This window comes from Myodes glareolus, chromosome 18 (assembly GCF_982192425.1).
Source record: "Myodes glareolus chromosome 18, mMyoGla1.1, whole genome shotgun sequence".
Taxonomy (NCBI): Eukaryota; Metazoa; Chordata; class Mammalia; order Rodentia; family Cricetidae; genus Myodes; species Myodes glareolus.
Genome location: NC_142043.1, coordinates 47,331,044 through 47,353,118, shown reverse-complemented (window position 1 = coordinate 47,353,118; position 22,075 = coordinate 47,331,044). Strand labels below are relative to the sequence as shown.

At 46.5% G+C, this 22,075-nt stretch overlaps 1 protein-coding gene across 1 annotated transcript in view; it reads left to right on the top strand.

Annotated features, from left to right (window-relative positions):
- The first annotated feature begins 15,676 nt into the window (after positions 1-15,676).
- Positions 15,677-22,075, top strand: part of Sgpl1 (sphingosine-1-phosphate lyase 1) — a 49,659-nt gene continuing 43,260 nt past the window's right edge. Inside the window, exons 1-2 of the mRNA XM_087898141.1 lie at positions 15,677-15,826; positions 16,454-16,523. Coding sequence (XP_087754267.1) covers positions 16,497-16,523 — 27 coding nt within the window. The 5' untranslated portion in view covers positions 15,677-15,826; positions 16,454-16,496. The remainder of the gene's footprint in view (positions 15,827-16,453; positions 16,524-22,075) is intronic.

Below are 22,075 nucleotides of genomic sequence, written 5' to 3'. Positions count from 1 at the left end.
GCGATTCAGACCTCTGGTACTCTTGCAGAGGACCTGGGCTGCATTTCTAGAACTTACATGGCAGTTTACAATTGTCTGTACCTCCAGGTCCAGGAAACCTGACACCCTCTTCCAGCCTCCCCAGGCACCTCACATAGCGGCGCAGAGACATACATGCAGGAGTGCAGTCCAAGGGTGAGGAAGACAAAGGAGAAAAGGTAAATCAAGCCAGGCAGTGGTGGCACACATCTTTAATTGCAGCATTCGTGAGGCAGAGGCAGGCAGAACTCTGTGAGTTTGAGGCCAGCCTGGTTTACAGAGATAGTTCCAGAACAGGCACCAAAGCGAAGCAAAGAAACCCTGTCTCGAAAGAAAAAAAAAGTAAATCGAGGCAGAGGCGGATTATAAGGGACCTGAAGTACCAAGTCCAAGAACAACTTCAGTTAGCCAGGCTGTGGATTGTGTCTTTATCTTTGATGTCTTCTCCAGATATGGTGGGCTTCACTGGTAGACCTGAACCATCCTCTAACAGGTGATTATGGCCCTAGTTTACCGGGTATCAAATTCCTACCAGTCAAGAGTTTTCCACATGGCCTGGGGGAAGGCCCAGGCCACCTCCATTGACCCTCACTGATGCATGCATGTCCTATGACTGATTCTCTGCCAACAAGCCTTGGGGTTTGGTTTGTTTTTATGGTTGTGATGTTGCATCCAGAGATGTTGGGCAATCCCCGCAGGACCTTCTGTTCTCAGCTAGAAACCCTGCAAATCTTTCCTGGGGTCAGCAGGAAGGCTTTGTTGCTGCAGACTGTTTGTTTAAAAGGACTTGTGTGATTTCTGTGTGGGAGGGACTGGTGTGGCTCTGTAAAAGAAACCAGCTTAAACTGACTCTTAGACGGTATAATAGTGAGGAGCGCTAGCTAGAAGTCTGGGTCGATAGTAAGAGCTAAGAGCGGACCTTTAGAATACGTCCGAGCAAGCAGTTTTTTCTCTGTGCTCCCGGCAGCAATTGTTCCCATTTATACTCAATAGTTGAGAATAGCCGCCCTCTCAAGCCGATCCCCAAAGGCTAACTGCAGGCTGCTTGTCCATCAGGAAGCAGGTAGGCAGTGGTTACAGCAGGGCTCTGGATACCTCCCAGCCCAGTGTCCCCACTGATATTCAAAGGGAACAAGAAGCTATTTGTATCGAGAATGGCCCTGGCACTTGTCCTATCTCCTTTGCCACTCTCTCAGGGCTTGCGGCTCTTGTCCTATATGTTGCTTTGAAAGTACCCTCACAGGTTAGGAAATTTATAACATTCGGAAATTTATTGGCTCATGATGCCGGAGGCTGGAAGACCCAGGGGCCAGCATCCATTGAGGGCCTTCTAACTCTGTCATCCCTCAGCGGGAGGGCAAAGAGAGACAAAGAGAGCAAGAGGAGGCAGAACTTGAAGATGATACTGACATTAGGAATTCATCCACCAGGTCAGAGCTTCTTAAAGATCACCACCACCACCACCACCACACACACACACACACACACACACACACACACACACACACATCCTTGCATTGAGGCCATTTACAACACCTGATCTTTTGTGTGTGTGGGGGCACTTGCACTAAACACAGCAGGGCAAGCTTAACTGAACAACCTGAAAATCTAGGTCTATTCATTTGCTAAGTAGGATGTTGAGATAAAATACCACTGTGAATAACAGAAACTTGTCTTACAGTTCTTGAGGCTAGAGGTCTGAGGTCTGAGATCGAGGTACTGGGTACTTCGAAGGCTGGGGAGGAAGGTGTCTCCTGTCTATTTCTTACCTCTTGGTGATTTGCATTAAAGCATCACCTCCTTTCCACAGCTGTTCAAATGTCTCCTTTTAAAAATTTACTTTAAAAAAAGCATTCTTGCCCACCATGATGATGTAAGCCTTTAGTCCCAGCGCTTGAGATCCAGAGGCAGGTGGATCACTGTGAGTTTGAGGCCAGCCTGGTGTGCACAGTGAGTTCCAGTCTGAGTTACACAAAGAAACACTGTCTCAAGAAATCACACACACACACACACACACACACACACACACAAAGCCATGCATGTATATACGCAATAATCCTCTGTGTGTGTGTATGTGTGTGATGTGTGTGTGGTGTATGTGTGTGGTGTGTGTGTGTGTGTGTGTGTGTGTGTGTGGTATGTGTGTGTGGTATGTCTGTCTGTGGTGTGAGTGTGTGGTATGTGTGTGGTGTGTGTGTATGTGTGGTATGTATGTCTGTGGTGTGTGTGTGGTATGTGTGTGGTGTGTGTGTGGTGTGTGTGTGTGTGGTATGTATGTCTGTGGTGTGTGTGTGTGTGGTGTGGTGTGTGTGTGTGTGTATGTTGAGGGGTAAGGTACATGCAGTCAGAGGACAATGTCAGGGTCACTTCTCTCCTCTACCTTCACGTGAACTCTGAGATATGAACTCAGTCCTTTAGGCTTGATTAACAAGTGTCTTTACCCACTGAGCCATCTTGCTGTCCCAAGTTACATCAGTCATTTGGGGCTAGGCACTCAGCCTTTCCCAGGACTACAATGATTTTCTTTTCTTTATTTCTTTTAATTTATTTTTTTTATGTGCATTGGTGTTTTACCTGCATGTTTGTCTGTGTGAGGGGGTCGGGTCCCCAAGAACTGAAGGTATAGCCAGTTGTGAGCCACCATGTGGATGCTGGGAATTGAACCTGGGTCCTCTGAAAGAAGAGTCAGTGCTCTTAACTGCAGAGCCATCTCTCCAGCCCCATGATTTCATTTTCTGGTAGTTACAGTCTGAGGACCTGAGGGTTAGGTATTCAACACAGGGATCACCAGGGCCATAACTCATCCAGCAGAGGTAGTCATAGCGTCGGCACAGACACTGCCCTGTTGGTAACTAAAGTGCTGATTCTGACTGATGGGAAACCATGAAATCAGAAAGCTGAAGGTTAAGGGAGAAGACCCATCCTGCTGCAGAGAGTTAAAGGTATAGCTAATATTCCTTAAAGAATGCTGCCATAGCAGTGCAGATTCCCCGTGGCGAGCTGCAGAGCTGGCTCATCCCGGACAGGCTGGTACTGCCATGCGGCCGGGAGAGTCATCCAAGCGGGCGGGTGAGCAGGCACGGCGGATAAAAAGCTTATAAGACATAGTAAATAGACATAAGGCTGAACATTTATTACTTAAAGGAGAGAGAGAGACAAAAAGACAAAGGCAGAGAAAGAGAGAGAAAAGACAGAAAACACGTGTGCACACACCAAGAGAGGGAACAGAAAGAGGCCAAGATGGCGAGGAGAGGTCAGAAGTTGCTGGGAGTGGGCGTGGTTTGCCCCTTAAAGGGACCAGAGATCAAAAGGAATAACAATAGCCCCTTAGGGATGCGGAGATAGCATGGTAAAGAGATAGTTGGTAAAGTCCTTGTTGCGCAGGCCTGACCTGACTGGTCCAGCACTTGCCTGCCATGTGTGAGGCTTTGGACTTGATTGCCAGCACTGCCAAAAATAAAATAAAATGATAACTATCTCAAAGTAATCAACTAATAAATAATATAGATTAGTAAATAAAATAAGAATTTATGGAGGGTAAAAGGATATTTGTCTTGCCTTGAGAAATTTTAAAGTTGTGGTGCCCATGACCTCTGGCCCGAGGCTCCACCCTCTCTGTTCCAGTATTCTATCTCATTGCTGTCTTTCCCAGGGCCCAGCACCCTCTAAGGCATCATATAGAAACTTGTTTATTATGCTTATTTGTCCCCTCCCACTAGACTGGGGCAGAGCTCTGTTTTGCTCAGTGAGATCCTACACACCCAAGGTATTGGCACCCAGCATTTCAATAGTCAAATGAGTGGATGTTATAGCCTATGGCTTACATTCCCAGGTGGCAGATCACGTGACCTACCTGGGGCAGCTGAAGGCAGGCACATTGGCCATATTTGGCCCTATACATCTGTGGCCACTGACCTGCATGCCAGGCCCTCCTTTGGTCTTATCTCTGGCCACACTGGCTTTTCTGTCCCCATCAGTGGTCGAACACATACACTTTGCCCAGCTAGAGCCTCTCTTGCCTGTCTCTGCCTGACTAATCCTTAGTTGCCTATGTACCTGGCTGGAACTGTCTAAAATCCTTCTGTTTAGGCCAGTGCCACTAAGCAAGGAAAAGAACGAACTTGAGACTTTTTTTTTTTAAGACAGGGTTTCTCTGTAGCTTAGACTTTTTTGGAAAAAGAAAAAAAACCTCTGGAGAAACTTTTTCACATTCAATTTTGTGGTGTGTATTTGTGTGTGTGTGTGTACTCATGTAGAGACCCTGGGTCAACCTTGAGTGTCTTACTCAATTGTTCTCTAACTTATTCATTGAGGCAGGGTCTCTTACTGAACTTGGGGCTGGCTCATTGATTCACCTATACTCGTTGGCCAATAAAGTGCAGAAATTCTCTCTCTGTGTCCCTCCCCCTAGTAGAGGACTATAGGCATACACTATTGTGTCCAGCTTTTTATTTTTAGGTTTCAATTGATAAAAAATTATTTTATGTGTAGGGATGTTTTGGCTGCATGCGTGTCTGTGCACCATGTGCATGCTTGTCCTTTATGGAAGCCAGCAGAAAGTGCTGGATCTCCTGGAACTGGAGTTATGAGCGGTTTTGAGCTGCCATGCAGGTGCTGGAGATCGAACCTGAGTCTGATGCAAAAGCTTCATGTGCTCGGAAGTTCAAGTCATCTCTCTGGTCTGTGTCCTGGGTGCTCACAGAGTCAGGTTCTCATGTTTGCGTGATAAGCACTTTACTACTGAGCCATCTTCTCAGGCATTTTGTTTCTTTGCTTGCTTGCTCATTTATTTATTTATTTTGTGTGCTTGCTTATTATTTATTTATTCATTTGTCCGTCTGTCTGTCTATCTATCTGCCTATATATCTATCTGTCTATCTATCCATCCAAGGCAGAGTTTCTTTGCTGCCCTAGAATTATCTTTGCAGACTAGGTTGGCCTCAAACTCACAGAGATCCATCTGCCTCTGCCTCCTGAGTGCTGGGATTAAAGGTGTGCGCCACCACCACCTGACCTTTTAGTTTTTTTAACAGACAGGGTCTCACTATGTAGCACTGGCTAGCCTGGAACTTGCTACACAGACCAGGCAGCCCGGCCTTGAACTTGTTTTGGTCCTCCCACCTCTACCTAAATACTCTGTTTTTGCATTCAGTCTTTAAAGATAATAAACAACTTTTCATCACCTGGCATGGTGGAAACTGCTGACTCTCCTGACCTCTGAACTGGAGACTTGGGTACTGCCTTGCCTTCCCTGAGTCCCAACCTCTCTGAGTCACCCTGGAAACTGGTTCCGCAGGGGCATACCAGGAGAAACTGTGTGGCTAGGTTTGCAGTGATTTATTGGTCCTCTGTTTACCGCCGACTTAGATTATCCTAGGCCATGTGTGCAAACAAAGTAGGGAGCCAGCCTGGTCTCCCAGGGCATCTGGCTGTACTGCTTCTCCTCCCAGCAAGACCAGGGCAGATGCTTCAACAAATGATTGCATGACCGACAGCCCTTCCTAGGAACCTAGAGTTACCAAACAGACCGTTGAGAAGGGAAACCCAAGTAGGCCGTGAAGAATTCAAAAAACCACAGATGTGGAGAGGAGTTTCCCCTCTCTACCCAATCATTTTGTTATTCAATTTTTTTAAGTGGGGGTAGGAAGAGCAAGATAGGGTCTCACAGTACGACTCAAGCCTTCAATTAGAGAGCCTCCTGCCTCAGCTTTCCAAATACTTGAATTACTGGTTTGTACCAACACGCTCAGTTTTGAGATGAGGGAATCGAAACCCAAAGAGGACAAGTGGTGCATTTCAAGCCATGTAGCACATATTCTCAACGCCAACGCAAGAAAACAACTGTGTCTTCTGGGCCTGCGTTCCGGGGTTAAATATCAGGAGTTCTGGGTTCAGTCTCTGCTAGCTGTAGGACCAAGGCATAGGAAGAGATGGAAGTGAAAATTACCAGCTTCTACCTGGAAGTGGGCAGCATGCACGTAACCAAGGATTCCATTCTTTATTCGCTCTATCTGTAGGAAAAAAACCTCAACATGGGGACTTTGAAAAGTTCTTTGTAGGCTGAGCATGGTGGTACATGCCTGAAATCCTAGCACTTGGGAGCTGGAGGCAGGCCAGCCTTGGCTACATAGTGAGTTTGAGGCTAGCTTGTCCCTGTCCCTGTCCCTGTTCCCTGCCCCCACCCCAAATGTAAAGCAGGGCTGGAGTAGAAGCACAGGATAGTCTTCCAAAGGACCTGGGTTCAGTTCCTGGCCCCCCACATAACAGCTCACCATCATCTGTAACCCCAGTTTCAGGGGGTCAGATGCTCTCCTGGTTTCTGCCCGCACTGCACACACATGGTGTTCAGACATGCATGCAGACTACCTCTGTAGCATCTTGGAGATGAGAAAACTCGTGATTACAATGACAGAAGTGGTTCCTTTGGTGACCAATGACAGAACACAGCCCCTCAGGATGAAGACTTTACATCATTCATTTTGCCAGAACATTCTAAGGCACAGGATCCAAATTTTAGCTTCCCTTCATGTATGGAAAGCGGTGTTTTGCCCCTTTTCATTGTTACTGCTGATGCTGTTGTTTTTTGAAACGGTCTCAAGTGTAGTTCAGTCTGGCTTGGAACTTGCTAGGTAGCTAAGACTAGCCTCAAACTTAGGATCCTCCTGCCTCAACCTCCTAAGTGTGGAGATCAAAAGGGTATAAAATCATGCTCAGCAGTGGTGTTTTACTTTTTAGGGGGAAGAACTGGATTTATTATTTACTGATACCATTATAGTGTTGCAAGCTAGTGTTTAAAATTTTGTCAGGTTTTATTTGTTAAAGATGTACTCTGTGTGTGTGTGTGTGTGTGTGTGTGTGTGTGTACACAAAGGTGCATGTGGGTGCCTGCAGAGGTCAGAAGAGGGCTTCAGATCTGCTGGAGCTGGTGTTACAGCTGTGCGTTGTCCGACTCCAACACATGTCCTCTGAAAGAGCAGCAAGTCCCTTAGCCCCTGAGACCTTTCTCCAGCCCAAGGAATTGTCTGTTCCGTAGTTTTGGAAAATTACATGTCCTATGACAAGGCTACTTACAAAGTAACTGAGTCACCAAGTCACTGGCCTGTGTGTGTAGCACTCCCCTTCTTGATGATAGTGTGTTATGGTTCTATGACACTCCTCCTGTAGTTTTGACTGCTTTGGCGTGCTGAGTGCTTTGAACCAAGATGCTTCTGGCCTCTTTCTGCTCCCACCTCCCACCCTCCACACCCTTTCTGCTCCCATCTCACACCCTCCTTCTGCTCCCACCTCACACCCTCCACACCCTTTCTGCTCCCATCTCACACCCTCCTTCTGCTCCCACCTCACACCCTCCACACCCTTTCTGCTCCCATCTCACACCCTCCTTCTGCTCCCACCTCCCACCCTCCACACACCCCTCCTGCTCCCACCCTCCTTTTCTTGGAAATGCAAGGAGAGGCTTTCTCTGAAAGTTCCTTATCTTTCTGGAGATCCACAAGACTCACCTGTCACACGCTTCTCCCTCCACAGTCTCGTCACCCAGGGCAGAGACTGGAGTTGTGTCACAGACATTGTCACCTGTTCTAATGGCGGCCCCTGAGGGACCTTTTACACGCTTCACAAGACAACCTTCCTTTACTGTGCGTTCCCTCACCTCTGACACGCCAAGTATTGCCCCACTATCCTCGGCAGACACCCAAAGCTCCGTTCCCCTCTGTGGCTCAGGATGCTAGCTAAATGTCAACCATCTAGATTCCTTCGAGGCTTATACCTGTGGGAGCTTCTGCTTAGAATCCCATGAGATAATCGTATGTCTTCTCTCTTGTTCATCTGCCTACCATAGATAAATCCTCAGATCTTCAGAAGGTTAAAAAAAAAAAAAGAACTTTTTCTCTGAAGTTTGTAGGAAATTGATTTTGAGGGGCTGGTGAGATGGCTCAGCAGTGAAGGGTGCTCATTACCAGAGTTCAATACCTGGGACACACATAGGTGGATGGGGAGAACTTATTCCTGCAAGTTGTCCCTTGTACTTCACACACGCATTATGTCATGCAGCTTCCCCTGTAAAAACGTATCAACAAGCAGAAAATATTTTAATGTGGGGCTGGAGAGATGGTTCAGCAGTTAAGATCACTGGCTGCTCTTCCAGAGGTCCTGAGTTCAATTCCCAACATCCACATGGCAGCTCACAACTGTCTATAACTCCAGTTTCAAGACATATGACTCTCACACCAATGAACATAAAATAATAAATAAATAAATAAATAAAAATAAATAATAAAAACATTTTAATGTGATTTTGGGGTAGTAAAAGGGAATTAGAAAGGTAAAAGTATTGGATCTGATAGGGCTGGGGACATACACACCTGTGAGGAGTAAAACCTGTAGGCAACCAGTAGCTTGGTAGTCAGACTAACCTTACAAGGCTGGTGGGTGGGACCCATCAACTTGCTAAGATAAGGTCCATAAGGAATGGAGGTAAGACCTAAGAAAGGCTGGACCGGGCTTAGCTCATCACTGAACTCTGAACTTCTGACCTGTGATGGCAGAAGCAGGTGGAATAACAACATGTAAATATCAACTGGAGAGGCAGGCAGAGTGTGGGTGCTGGGGCACAGCTGTTACAATTGCCCCAAGAGAGATGTGACAAACTCTCATTGGAGAGTCAGAGAAGCCCAGCTCAGACAGTGTTAAAACAACTTGCCTGTGCCTTACTCCATCAGACATGTCTGACAACCCCTGCATTGCTAGGAGGAGCACTCTGAGAAGACAGAATCAAGAGAAAAAGTCAATGCTTTCCAAAGAAGCCATGGAATCAGACATAGTGACTCCAGGACTCTGGAGGGGGAGGCAGGATGATCAAGAATTTAATTCCATCCTCAGCTACATATAGAATTTAAGACCAGCTTGAACAACATGTGACCCTATTTACAAAATAAAACAAAGACACACACACACACACACACACACACCCCAACTAAAGTAAAACAGCTTGTGAATATAGCTTAGTTAGTAGAATGCTTGCTTAACATTCACAAAAGCCCTGGGTTTGATCCTTAGCACTGCATTACTGAGCAAGGTGTCAAACGCTTATCATGCTAGTCATTGGGAAGAAGGAAGAGATCAGTTCAGGGGCATCCTTGACCACAGAGTGAGTTTGAAGCCAACTCAGACTGGCCTCACAAAGATCAGCCTGCCTCTGCCTCCCGAGTAATGGGATTAAAAATGTGGGCTGCCACCACCCGGCGCTCGCCTTGCTTCTTACGGTTGTGTAACTTTAGTATGTTTTTTTAAAATTACATTTGGGTGTGTGTTTGTGTTCAGAGAATGTCCTGTGAAGTCAGTTCTCACTTTCCACCAAATGGGTTCCAGGGATGGAACTCAGGACCTAGGGCTTGGCAGCAGGCGTCTTTACTCTCGGAGCCATCTCCCTGGGTCCCAGTATGTAACTTTGTTATCGGGCAAAGAAGTTGGACAGTGTTTAAAGGAGGGTGATTCCCCTTTCACCTCAAAGAATAGTGAACACATTGACAATCAACACAGCATCCACCCCTCACATAGACCTGGCTGGCTGGCGGTGAGGAAAATGAACTTGTGTGTGGGTGAAGGAGGATGCTGGGTAAGAAAGAGCACAGGCATCCAGAGTAAGATCTAAGCGATTTATGCTGTGTGTCAGGCCATGACGCGCAGTTTAACCTGAGTGTCTTTTGTTGTTGTCGTCCAAATTATTTTATTTATTGGAAAGTTTTAAAATTTCTGTATTGGAGTGGGAGTGGGGGAGGGGCCAGCTGGCGACCTCGTGATGTGTCCGAGTACAGCTCGGCTGCTTTCAAAGCTGTTTTGTTGTAGGACTCACAGACTTCCTTCTGCCTAAGGAAGTTTCTATTTGTTTAGCTTTTGAGAAGGTCACTGTTTTTGATGTTTCGTCCATAGTAGGCATCTTTGGGAAGGGTGGGACTTCCTTGGAAAATTGGTCTCAGTTTTGTGATGGCTTGGTCACAGTGACTTTAGGGAATGGTACCTAAAACACGACCCTAGGTAGACCAGGGGGTCACTTTAACCGTGGGACTGCAGTGACTCACTTCTCCTCTCTGCTTCTTGTCACATGGCAATGACCAGGCACTTGCTTTGTTCTCTAGGCGACTCCCCCCACGCCCACCCAACAAACTGTGTCTGTCTGCTTTGCCATTGGCTAATCTCGCCTGTGGCTTCAAAGATTGTAATGAACTCAGCCTGCTTGCTGCTGGAGCTACAAGCCTGTTTCTGGCCCCTGTCTGGTTATGATGGGCTTATAAACTTCTTGGTTTTTTTTTTTCTTTGTTGAGATGATTTCTTTATGTATTCCTGACTGTCCTGGAACTCACTATGTAAACCAAACTGACTTTGAACTCTCAGAGTTTGCCTCTGCTTCCCCAGTGCTGATATTAAAGGCATGCACCCCCATGCCTAACTGCTTATGAACTCTTTGTTGGATTCTGTGGATTACTTTCTTGATTTCTTTCTTCTTCCAGGCTCATATTTGTGGGGCTCATGTGGCTTTTGTTCTGTTTATCTGCCTACTGTTGGAGTATTTTTACTTTCCCAGCTTCCTTTTCAGCGAGGTCTCAGAAGCCACAAATCTCAGATCTCTCCACAGCCCTGTACACACATACACATACACACTCATATACACATATATGTACCCACATACATACACACATGCATATACAAACACACACACACACACACACACACACACACACACACACACACACACACACACACACAACTCTCTAGCTAGCCGGGCAGTGGTGGTGCATGCCTCTAATCCCAGCACTTGGGAGGCAGAGGCAGGTGGATTTCTGTGAGCTCAAGGCCAGCCTGGTCTACAAGAGCTAGTTCCAGGATAGGCTCCAAAGCTACAGAGAAACCCTGTCTTGGAAAAAAACCAACAGTAGGCAGATAAACAGAACAAAACCAACCAAACAAAAAACAACAAAGCTCCCTGCTGAGCAAGGAGTATCAGGAACTGAAGTCAGGGCCCAGTGTTGATGGTGTTCGCCTTAAGGCCAGCACTTGGGAGATGAGCTTGAGGCCAGCCTGGTTACTGCATAGCAAGTCCCAGCCCATCCAGGCCTACGTAGTAGAGACCCTTTCAAGAGGGAAAAGTGTAATGGGTGGTGCACACCTTTAATCCTAACAGTCAGGAGTTAGATCTCCGTGAGTTCAAGGTCAGCCTGGTCTACAGAGGCTACACAGAGAGAACCTGTCTTGAAACCCCACTCCCCCCCTCCAAAAAAAAAAAAAGAAAGTAAAGAAAAAGAAGAAGAAAGAAGGAGGAGGAAGAAAAGGAGAAGGCAAAGAGGAAGTGTGCATGGGAGGGGATGTGCGCCTATATATGGAAGAGATACCACTTATTAGGCCATGGGTGGCTATCATTTTCAGCAGAACCAGATGTGCTGCTGTGAGTGCTTTCACAATTGGTAGGTGCAGGCACTGCAGTGAGATCCTCCCAGCCTAAACTGAAGACACCATGTTGGGAAAAATCCCAGAGCGGCTTCCTTCCTTTCCCAGACTCTCTGCATCAGGCAGACGGTCAGTTTCTTACCGGTTCCCAGCTGCATTTAATCCCCCTCAGTCTCCTGTTTTCTAGGGAGGCACCAAGGGTATCAAAGGACAGTTTGGGGCCCTCAGTTCCCCCTTCACTGACATATGGTTTTTTATTAAACTCCATAAACAACTGCGAACAAATGCGTCATAATAAGAACACCAGTTTTCTCTGCAAACAGGGTGAGGGGTGGGCAGGGTGAGGTTTTTTTTTTCTCAGATCTTGTTATGTACAGAGTATCTGGGAATATTGCTACAGTGTGTAGGTACTGATTGAGGTCTGGTTGGTGTTCTAAAACCTCAGTTTCTAACAAGTTCCCAGATGATGCCAAAGCTGTTCTTGGGAAATGACAATGTGCTGGAGGTGGCTTTAGGCAGCCCTACCTCTCACCAGCCAGCCATGGTCCCCTGATGTTATTCCACAGATTGAAGGACTGTGGGTGGGAGGAGGGCCCCAAAGTTTTAGGTTTCAGTTAGTCTCCCCCGCCTCTGCCCCCACCCCGCATGGGAGGGCAAGCTACATCAGGGCAGGCCTGCAAGTCTAGACCTGTGCTGTAGTCTCGTCTCTGCTGGAAACTGCCAGGCGTTGGTCCCTCTCCAGCCTCGGTGTTGTGTGCTCTCTGGAGTCCATCAGACAGATAGCCAAAGGCCCCTCTCGCTCTTTGTTTTTAATTCATAAATGTGAATAATCAACAAGTCTCCCCCAGGTTCATTTGAAGTCTGAAGCCTTGGCTTTGCTGCCAAACTTCACTTCCCCTTGTGCGTCTATGGAAGATGCCATCTTTCCTGGTTTCTCTGTGCCGTTGTTTGTCAGTCGCAAAGGAGAATCAAGAGATCTGGACAAGTCGGGGCAGAAAAGGAGCCTGTACACGGAGGCACTTAGCATAGTTTTTCCTGAAAAAACAGATCAGTCAAGATAGCTGAATTGGTTTGTATTTGTGTGAAGAATCAGGTGCATGGCGGTGGGGTGGGGAAGCGGACATGGCCCTCCGGTCACCCGGAAGCATGAATTCTAGATTCAAGAATGAGGGGCCAGAGAGATGGCTTAGCTGGTGCAAGCATGAGGACTTTGCTTCAAATCCCCAGTACCATGCAGAAAGATGGGCATAGCCATGCTCACCAACGTTGGGGTGGTGGTAAGGGGCTCAGACAGGTGAATTATGGTGGCTTGATTGTCCACACATCTTCCTCAGGCCTCTGCACTCATGCATGGTATGCACAGCCACACACACGTGTGTACACACAGAGGGGACATTTGGAAGTACTAAATAATTGTATGCATAGAGATGGCAGTTAAGTAGAGGGCTGGGGGCAGTACCTCTGACCTGAAGAAGTAAAAAACAAACAAAGCGGGATGGGGAGTATGCAGGACAGGCCTGGTGTAACTCTTGAGGATCGAGCACTGGAAGGGTGCTGGAACATCGTTAGCCCTTACACCACTGAGAACACACAGTAAGAGTGCAGAGGTATGTGGGCATCAGGGGCTGACCCAGGGGATCTGCATGGCAGAGAGAGATGCCTGGGACTTTTGGCTGTATAAGGGTGAGGAAGGATCCAGACAGCCTGCCAGATTTCTTTTGGGGGACTGAGGGTTGCTGCCATGGGGTGCAGAGGAGGCAAAGAGTTCCATCCTAGACACACCTCATGGCGATAAGGATGGTGCGCTAATGACACCCTCTTTTAAGTACCACCATTCACATTGGGCAGTGGTGGCACACTCCTTTAATCCCAGCACTCAGGAGGTCGAGGCAGGTGGAGCTCAAGACCAGCCTGGTCTATGGAGCAAGTTCCAGGACAACAAGGGCTACACAGACAAACCCTGTCTCGAAAACAAAATAGAACAAAAGTATCACCATTCACAAGGGGATGAAATTTAGGTATCTTCATGGGAACATTTCCATTCCATCTAGGTATCACTACCATACAAGTCATTGCTATGACTATACTGCCATCTGCTTCACCAAATAAGTTGCACCATACTTGTTTGAGAGGCAGTTGTTCCCCCGCCCCCACCTGGTGTGAAGGGTGACCTTTGTGATGCTAATGAAATCTTCGAATAGTAGTGATCCCAGCTTGGCTTCGGAAACACCATCTCTGTCCAGCATTTGCTATTTGCTCTACTGCCCGGTATATTATTTGCCCTCCATTTCCTTTGGGGGAGTAAAGGCTGGGGTAGTATTTCCACGAATCAAGTTGCCATGTTGTTTTTCATCAAACACCATCAACCTTGGTAGGAAAATCAAAGAAAAAAGACAAAGGGCCAATCCCTTGCTCGCTCAGTGTACTGGATGGTTTTATGTCGTCTTGACACAAACAAATCATCTGAAAGGAGGGAACCTCAATTTTAAAAAAATGTCTCCATGACTGGGGTGGTGGTACTGCATGCCTTTAATCCCAATACTTAGAGGAGGCAAAGGCAGGTGGATCTCTGTGAGTTTGAGGCCAGCCTGGTCTACAGAGCAAGTTCCAGGAGAGCCAGGGATACACAGAGAAACCCGTCTTGAAAAACCACAAAAGAAGAAGAAGGAGGAGGAGAAGGAGGGGAATGAGGAAGAGGAGGAGGAAGAGGAGGAGGAGGAGGAGGAGGAGGAAGAAGAAGAAGAAGAAGAAGAAGAAGAAGAAGAAGAAGAAGAAGTAGAAGTAGAAGACGACCAACAAACAAAAACAAAAGGAAAGAAAATCCCTCCATGAGATCAGATCTGAGCTACATTTTCTTAATTAGTGATTGATGGGAGAGTGCCCAGTTCATGGTGGTGCCATCGCTGGGCTGGTGATCCTGGGTTCTATAAGAAAGTGGACCGAACAAGCCAGCAAGCAGCATTCTTCCATGGTCACCATCGCTCCTGCTTGAGTTCTTGTTCTGACTTCCTCCAATAATGAACAGTGCTGTGGGAATGTAAACCAAATGAACCCTTTCCTCCCCAAGTTTCTTTAGTCATGGTATTTCATCACAACAATAAGTAACCCTAAGACACTCAGTAAAATCCCAAAGTCCTTCCTTTACAGACCCATGTCAAGTGGTTGCTGAGATTTGTCTTGTCTGCAGGCCTGCACTGGCTGGAAGTGGCCAGCTGTGTCCAGTATGTAGGGGTTGGGGTGGTGTAGGGGAGCGGGAGTCTTGCTCTGAAGCAATGTTCCTTCTTGAGCCTCTTGAATGCTGGGGTTGCAGGAGTGAACCACCACACCAGGTTCAAGTTATTTTTATGTGTAAATGTGTGTGTGTGTGTGTGTGTGTGTGTGTGTGTGTGTGTGTGTGTGTCAGACCCTGTGGATCTGGAGTACAGGCACTTGGGAGCCATTTTATGTGGGTGCTGGGAACCAAACTCACTGAGCCCCCCCCCCCCCCCCCCCCCCCCGTTTCCAGTCCCTTCAAGCCACCCTTCTAAATAACAAGCTTTTCAGGCCCATAACTTTAAAACTCAGGAGCCTGAGGCAGAAAGATTGGTTCAAGTTCAAGGTCAGTTCATAGCTTTCACAACAGAGTGAGACCCCAGCCTCAGACAAATAAATGCTAATCATCTCCCAAACTGCTGAGTGTATGTCCCATGCCTGTAATCTCAATATTTGGGAGGTGGAGGCAGGAAGATTGAGAATTCAAAGTTACCCTCAGATACATGACCAGTTTGAGGCCAGCATATGAGGACTTGTTTCAAAACAAAGAACTGGGAGGGAGATGTCATTGGGAGGCTGGGCTGAGGCAGGAGAATACCTAGATCAAAACCTTGCCTGCCCTACAGAAAGAATTCAAAGCCAGCCTAGGCAACTTAGTAAAATCTTGCATCATAAAACAACGATATAAGACAAATAAATAAAGGTTAGCCCTGAAGGAGAAATTGGAGACCAACAGGGCTAGTCTTCGGCGCTAGGAGAAAACCCCAGACACCCTATCCGGCGCACACACAGCCCCTACCCGGCCAGCAGGCGGCGCGCACGCGTTATAGGGCGGAGTGCAGAGCCCTCTCCGCGCAGCGTCGGACGTGCGCGCGTCCTAGAACGGCGAGGCCGCGCACGCCCGGGGCTCCCTAAGGCGGGTGGGTCCCCCAAGGCCATTTCCGGGAGGGGCGGGGCTGGCGGAGGCGCACCTCCAATCTCTGCGGCGGCAGCGGAAGGGGGAACTCGGATCCGGCGGCTGGCGGCTCAGTCGCTTGCAGAGCGGAGGCGTGCGAGGTGTGCGGCTGCAAGGCTGAGCCTCTGCGGAGAAGGCGCGGGACCTCGGCCTGAGGAGGTGGAGCCGCCGTGGCGGGCCGGTCGGGGCTGAGGCTGAGGGGAGCCAGGCCGGGCAGAGTGGAGGAGAGAAAAGGGGAGGGAGGGCGAGCTTAGAGGAGCAGGGGCGAGCTGAGGGGGAGGTGGGAGGAGGACGAGCCGAGAGGAGCAGGGGCGAGCTGAGGGGTCGCGAGCCTAGATGGGCAGGGGAGAGCGGAGCTGAGGGGTAGCGGGGCCCAGGCTGAAGGGGAGCGGGGTTGAGGCGAGCAGGGCCAGGGCTGAAGGGGTGCTGAGCTAAGGGCGGGAGTTGGAGGCCCGGGCTGAGCAGTTTCGCGGAGAGTCGGGGTGCCTAGCTCGGGCTGCGGCTGGGCGGGGAGGCAGAGCGGGCGAGGAGCAGCCCGAGATCTGGCAGGCCGTGGGGCTGTGGGACTGTGGGCCCGGGGACGGAGTTGTCTGGAGTCCCAGCCTGGGAAGGGGCGTGTCCCCCTCGTGGACTCCTCGGCTGGGTTTTTCTGGTTCGGCCGGCCGGAGTGTTGATCAGGCAGGCAGTGAAATCCCGAGCCTTCCTAGGAGCGAGGGAGGCAGCTGATCTAGCAGTGTGGCGACGCCTTTACGTCTTAGAGTAAACAGATGTGTTTCCCCTTTTCAGACGCTGAAAAAGAGGAGTCCGGGGAAGACTCCTGCGGAGGAAGATGCCCAGTACCGACCTTCTAAAGTTGGTGAGTCCGACCTAGAAGAGAGACCCTCAGCCCCTCTCTGAGTCATGTAGCGATTTCACCTCTGACGTTTGCTTTTGGTAAAAGCGGAGCATCTCTGCCCCCCCTTTTTTAAAAACCGAAGTTATAGTGAATACAGTATATGCAGATCTTACAAGATCCTGGAGAATCCTTTCCAGACTCACTGCAGATGGCTTGCAGCTTTTCCTGCTGTCGCAATTAGAGCAATTGCTTTTGTTTTGTTTCTGAAACAGTGTCTGGCAGTGTATCCCCGGGTGGCCTGGAACTCAGCAGAAATCCTTGGCCTTGAACTTTTAGTCTTTTTTTTTTTTTTTCACTTTATCTCCTAGTGCTGGGATTTTTGTTTGTTTAGGCTTTTGCTTGGTTGGTTTTTGGAGACAGGGTCTTGTATGCAGTCCTGGTTGGGCTGTATCTTGCTGTGTAGAGCAGGCTGGCCTGAAATTACAAGAGATTTGCCTGTCTCTGCTTCCTGAGAGCTGGGATTAAACAAGGGATCAACCACTAAGCCCAGTTTGTTTTCCAGGCAGAATCTCTCCGAGTAGCCTAGGATGGTCTTGAGCTAACAGTCCTCCACCTTCAGCCTCTTGCTGGGCCCTTTTTGAGATAGTATTTCACTAGGTAGACAAGACTGTCTCTGAACTCCTCATATTGCTGGAGCTGGCCTTGAACTCTGTACTTCAGAGGAGAGACCGGAGTGCTTGCTTTGTCTCCCAAACCTAATTAAGAATTCATCTAAAATAGGTTCTTGTCTCAGATTTAATGAGTTTTCAGTAGGTATTAAGTAGCATTTAGAAATGTTGGGAGCTAGCCGGGATCCCAGGACTCAGGAGGCCGGGGCCAGCGGATCTCTGTGAGTTCAGGGTCATCCTGGTCTACCAGAGTTAGTTCCAGGACAGACTCCAAAGCTGCAGAGAAACCAAAAAAAAAAAAAAAAAAATTAAATAAATACATAAATAAATAAATGTTGGGAACTAAATAAAAAGAATCTAGTCTCTCCATCCCCCATCACCTCCCCCTCCTCCTGGCAACAATTATTACAGAGACACTTGCTTATTGGATGGCTAATGGAGAATGGTTCCTAATAATGGGCAGTTTCTTTTCTTTCCTCTGATCTATCTGGATATGCATGTAAATGATGAATTCCCATACAGAAATAGAATATTCATGTAAGGACTTGTGCGAGGGTTAATGAACTTCTTTGTCTGAGCAGGGCTTGCATTTATTTAGTATATTTGGAATCCTTTTTGTTCTGAGTTATTTCTTTAGCTGTCGTTATACCCATTGATGACTTCCTGATACTCTAGAATGGGGATTTTGTTCTCCTAATTGCAATAAGGAATTGACATAGATATCAATGATCTTGACACATCATTTTCTGAAGATTCCATAGAGATTACATAAAATGCTTTCACTAGAGAAGTTGTCATTCTCACCTGTAGTGTGTTGTTACTTGGGGCAGAATGGTTTTTATTATGATCTGAGTTCAAGGTTCTCTTTCTGCTTTTTATGATAGATAAAACTGACACTTTGGCTGGGAAGAAAAGACTTAAAAAAGTGAAAAAACAAAAACAAAAACCCCAAAAACTTCAGCACAGGAAAATGTCTCAGAATCTCAAAAAAAAAAAAAAAAAGTCTGTGTGTGTGTGTGTGTTGGCTTCAGGGTCTTACATGCTAGGCCTGTGTTCTATTTAAATTCTCATTGCTTATTTATTTATTTAGCGCCAGGTTCTTACTAAATGCCTCAGTCAGTCTTTGAACTAAGAATCCTCTGGCTCATCAGGCTCTGACTAAAAACAATCTTAAAAGTCATATGGTGCTGGGTGGTGGTGGTGCTCGCCTTTAATTCCAGCACTCCTGGGCAGAAGCAGGCGGATCTCTATGAGTTCAAGGCCAACCTGGTGATCTAGTTCCAGAACAGGCTTCAAAGCTACAGAGAAACCCTGTCTTGAAAAACAAACAAACAAAAACAAATTAGACATACATCAAGACTTTATTAGAAGGGCTGGAGAGATGGCTCCAGAGGATGCTCTTTCAGAAGACCCGGGTTCAATTCCCAGCACTCACTGTCTGTAACTCCAGTTCCAGAGGATCTGACACCCTCACACAGACATGCAGGCCAAACACTAATGTACATAAAATGTAAAGATATAATTCTTTAGAAGAAGCAATGTATTAAATACAGAAAGAGATAGTCTATATACTTATTAAATTTTTGCCACAAACTCTGAAAAAATGTTCTGGCACCCTTTAATAAATGAAAAGTAGACTTTTCCTGACTTCCACAGTAGTTAAGTGGCGGAGTTGTTTTACCTCCAGTAAAATAATTTCAGAAGACCCCCTCCCTTTTACCTTTGTAAAACCACCTTTGGGACATGTGTCTGGGAGGTAGAGGATAGTTGATCACTGTGGCTGACCTCAGAGAGTTTGGGAAGACCAGAAATTGGAATTATTTGGGGGGCACTTTGGGAATGCATGTGGGGAGAAGATTCTTGTCTCCTGATATCTTTCTTGAAAGTCCCTGATGTATTATAAAATCTTGTTTGTTTTTCTTTATGTAGCAGTTACTGCCTTGGAGTTTTGAACTTTGTGCCTATTGTAAGGACAATGTTAAAATGTTTGGAGAGCGTTACAGAGTAATTAGTGTAAAGGGGATGTCTAGGAACAGCACTGAGAACCTCTGTGTGAGCAGTATGTTGGAGAGAAAGGAGGAAGATCACCTAGAGTCCACCTATAAACAAGGGGCTTGAGTTCTGTGTGTTCCTGCCTTCAGTTTTGTCTGTCTGGCTTGGGAGGTTTACCTGTCTTTTTTCCACTTGGTCACGCGACATGTCTTGGGACTGTAACACTTTCCATCTATGTCTCCGGGAGAACAAAGGAGCATGCTTCTCTACGGAGAATATCTCAAGAGGGAACTCAAGTTAGGTAGTTTCGTAGCAGCCTTTCTTCATTCAGGCGACACTTTCCTCCGCACTCTTCAGCTGTAGTTCCGTCTAATGGTGTCACTTTGTAAGTTGTCAAATGAATTCATAAAGCCAGGTAATAGGTGTTTTTTTTTTCTTGCCCAAAGATGAAGAAAAAGTTTGTAGATATTCTATATAAAACAAACTTACCTTATTTTGACAGTAATTTTTTTTTTCCCTCCCGATACTGGGTTTCTCTGTGTAGTTCCCGGCTGTCCTGAAAATCACTTTGTAGACCAGGCTGGCCTTTTGAACTAAAAAAGATCCATCTACCTCTACCTCCCGGCTACTGGTTTTGAAGGCAAAGTGCCACCACTGCCCAGCTGGTAAATGTTTATTTGGATAAGTCCTTAACCTAGGTAGTTTTGCTTCCGAGAGACTTTTGACGATCTTGGATAGACATTTCTTGACTACTAGCATCTTCTAGGTAAAAACCAGGAATAAAATCAAGCATTTAATAATGACCATGGCCTCCCCAGTCTATAGCAGGGATGTGTTATAGAATGTCTGCAGTCCTGAGGTTGAGAACCCAGTCGGAGGTCTCTAATATGCAGCCTTTATTTTCCTGTGAGTAGAGAAATGAGCCTCTTGCAGTGTTATTTCAATTATTTTGCCCGTGGCTCAAGCCCTGTTAATCTTGATATATCTGGATGAATCTATAGTGTGATCATATACAGGAGAATGAAATCCTGAAGAAATAAATGCTTTCCTAATTCAACATTTCTGCAGCACCCTTTGAAATCAAGCCTCATTCAGTTTTTATTTTTGGTTCAAAAATAAAATCTTGGGGCTGGAGAGGTGACTTCGGTGGTTAAGAGCCCTGGCTGTTCCTCCAGAATACCTAGGTTTGATTCCCACATGGTGGCTAACAACTATAAATCTAATTCTCGGGGATTCAGTGTCTTCTGGCTTCTTCCGAACCAGGCACACAAGTGGTTCACAGACATACATGAGGGCAAAATACCTTTTTTTTTTGATTGATTGATTTTCCAAAGAGCACCAGAGCACCACATCAATCCATTGAACATCATGATTAAAAGGAAAAAAAAATCAAATCTTTCCCAGTCCTTGAACTTGATCCATGACCTTTGACTCTTAAAAGAAATTATTTTAAATATTTATCTTATGCTTGTAATATGTGCATGTAGTGCCACAGAGGCCAGAAGAAGGCATCAGATCCCCTAAAACTGGAGTTACAGACAGTTGTGAGTCACCATGTGGGTGCTGGTAATTGAACCTGGGTTATCTGGACTCCTATTCACTACTGAGTGAGCCCTTTTGCCTTGACCTTTGACTCTTTTTCTGGGATACTTCCTTTCTGAATCTCAAGTGTAATTTAAGAATAGCCAGGCTGTGGTTGGTGGCACACGCCTTTACCAGCACTCAGGGGCAGAGGCAGGTGGATCTCTGTGAGTTCAAGGCCAGCTTGGTCTTGTGCTTTGATAGGCTCTAAAAAAAAAAATACAGTGAAAACCTGTCTCAAAAAAACAAAAACAAAAAAAGAATAAACTGAAATTGACACTAAAAGTTATTTTCTATTGTTTGAGCCTGGTTCCTTGATTGTAGGATTAATTGGAAGAAAGGGAAATTCTTTTGACTGACAGAACATTTAAAATTGTGTGAGCACTCCAGAGGTAATTGTAGGGTGGATACTGTATTTGATATTGTTCTAGTATTGTGATAAAGCAGAACTCTAATAATTTCTCCAGTCTTTAGTCTAAAGGAAAGGGGAATTATAAACAAGTAAGCTACAAATCCCATTGTTAGCCTAGCTTTGCATTCTGTGTGCTAGTCATTTTTAGTAACATTTGCCTTCTTAATTAATGAACATTACTCTAATATTACATACAGTGTGTGCACATAGGTGGCAGAATTGAGAAGCAGCCTGGGGTTAAGAATTTTCCATGGGGAATTGATTTGCAGTGAATCAGTCTTCATGCATAAGTACACAGAGCCCAATTACTCAGAGAAAGAAACCCATGCAGTTAATGGAACAGTGGAGGCCAAATTGGTGTGGCTTTATCAGTCATCTGGCACAATCCAACTGTGTATTCTGAGTGTTCTAGGGACTGTCTAGCAAGGCAGGGCAGGCTTAAAGAAAGCTAGTAAGGAACCATGTGTGATGGCGTATATACTAGTCAATGTGGTACATATTAGTCAGGGTTCTCTAGAGGAACAGAAGTAATAGAATCTGTCTCTGTCTGTCTGTCTGTCTGTCTGTCTATCTATCTATCTATCTATCGCCCACAAGGCTGGGTGTCTCAGCTAGTCTTCAGTATACATTGGAGTCCCAAAGAAACAGGCTCTAATAGCAGTGAAGGAATACCTCAGCGGCAGGATGTGGGAACTTGCTAGCGAGAATGAGGGCAAGCAAGTGAACAACAGCAAAAGCTTCTTTCTTCCGTTTCCATGAAAAGGTGGCCCAGATTTAGGGTGGGTCTTCCAACCTCAAATGATTTGATCTAGAAAAGCCCTCACAGGTGCGCCCAGATGCTTGGATTTTTAGTTAATTCCAGATGTAGTCAAGTTAACAACCAAGACTAGCCATCCCACCTGTCATCTCAAACTCAAGGG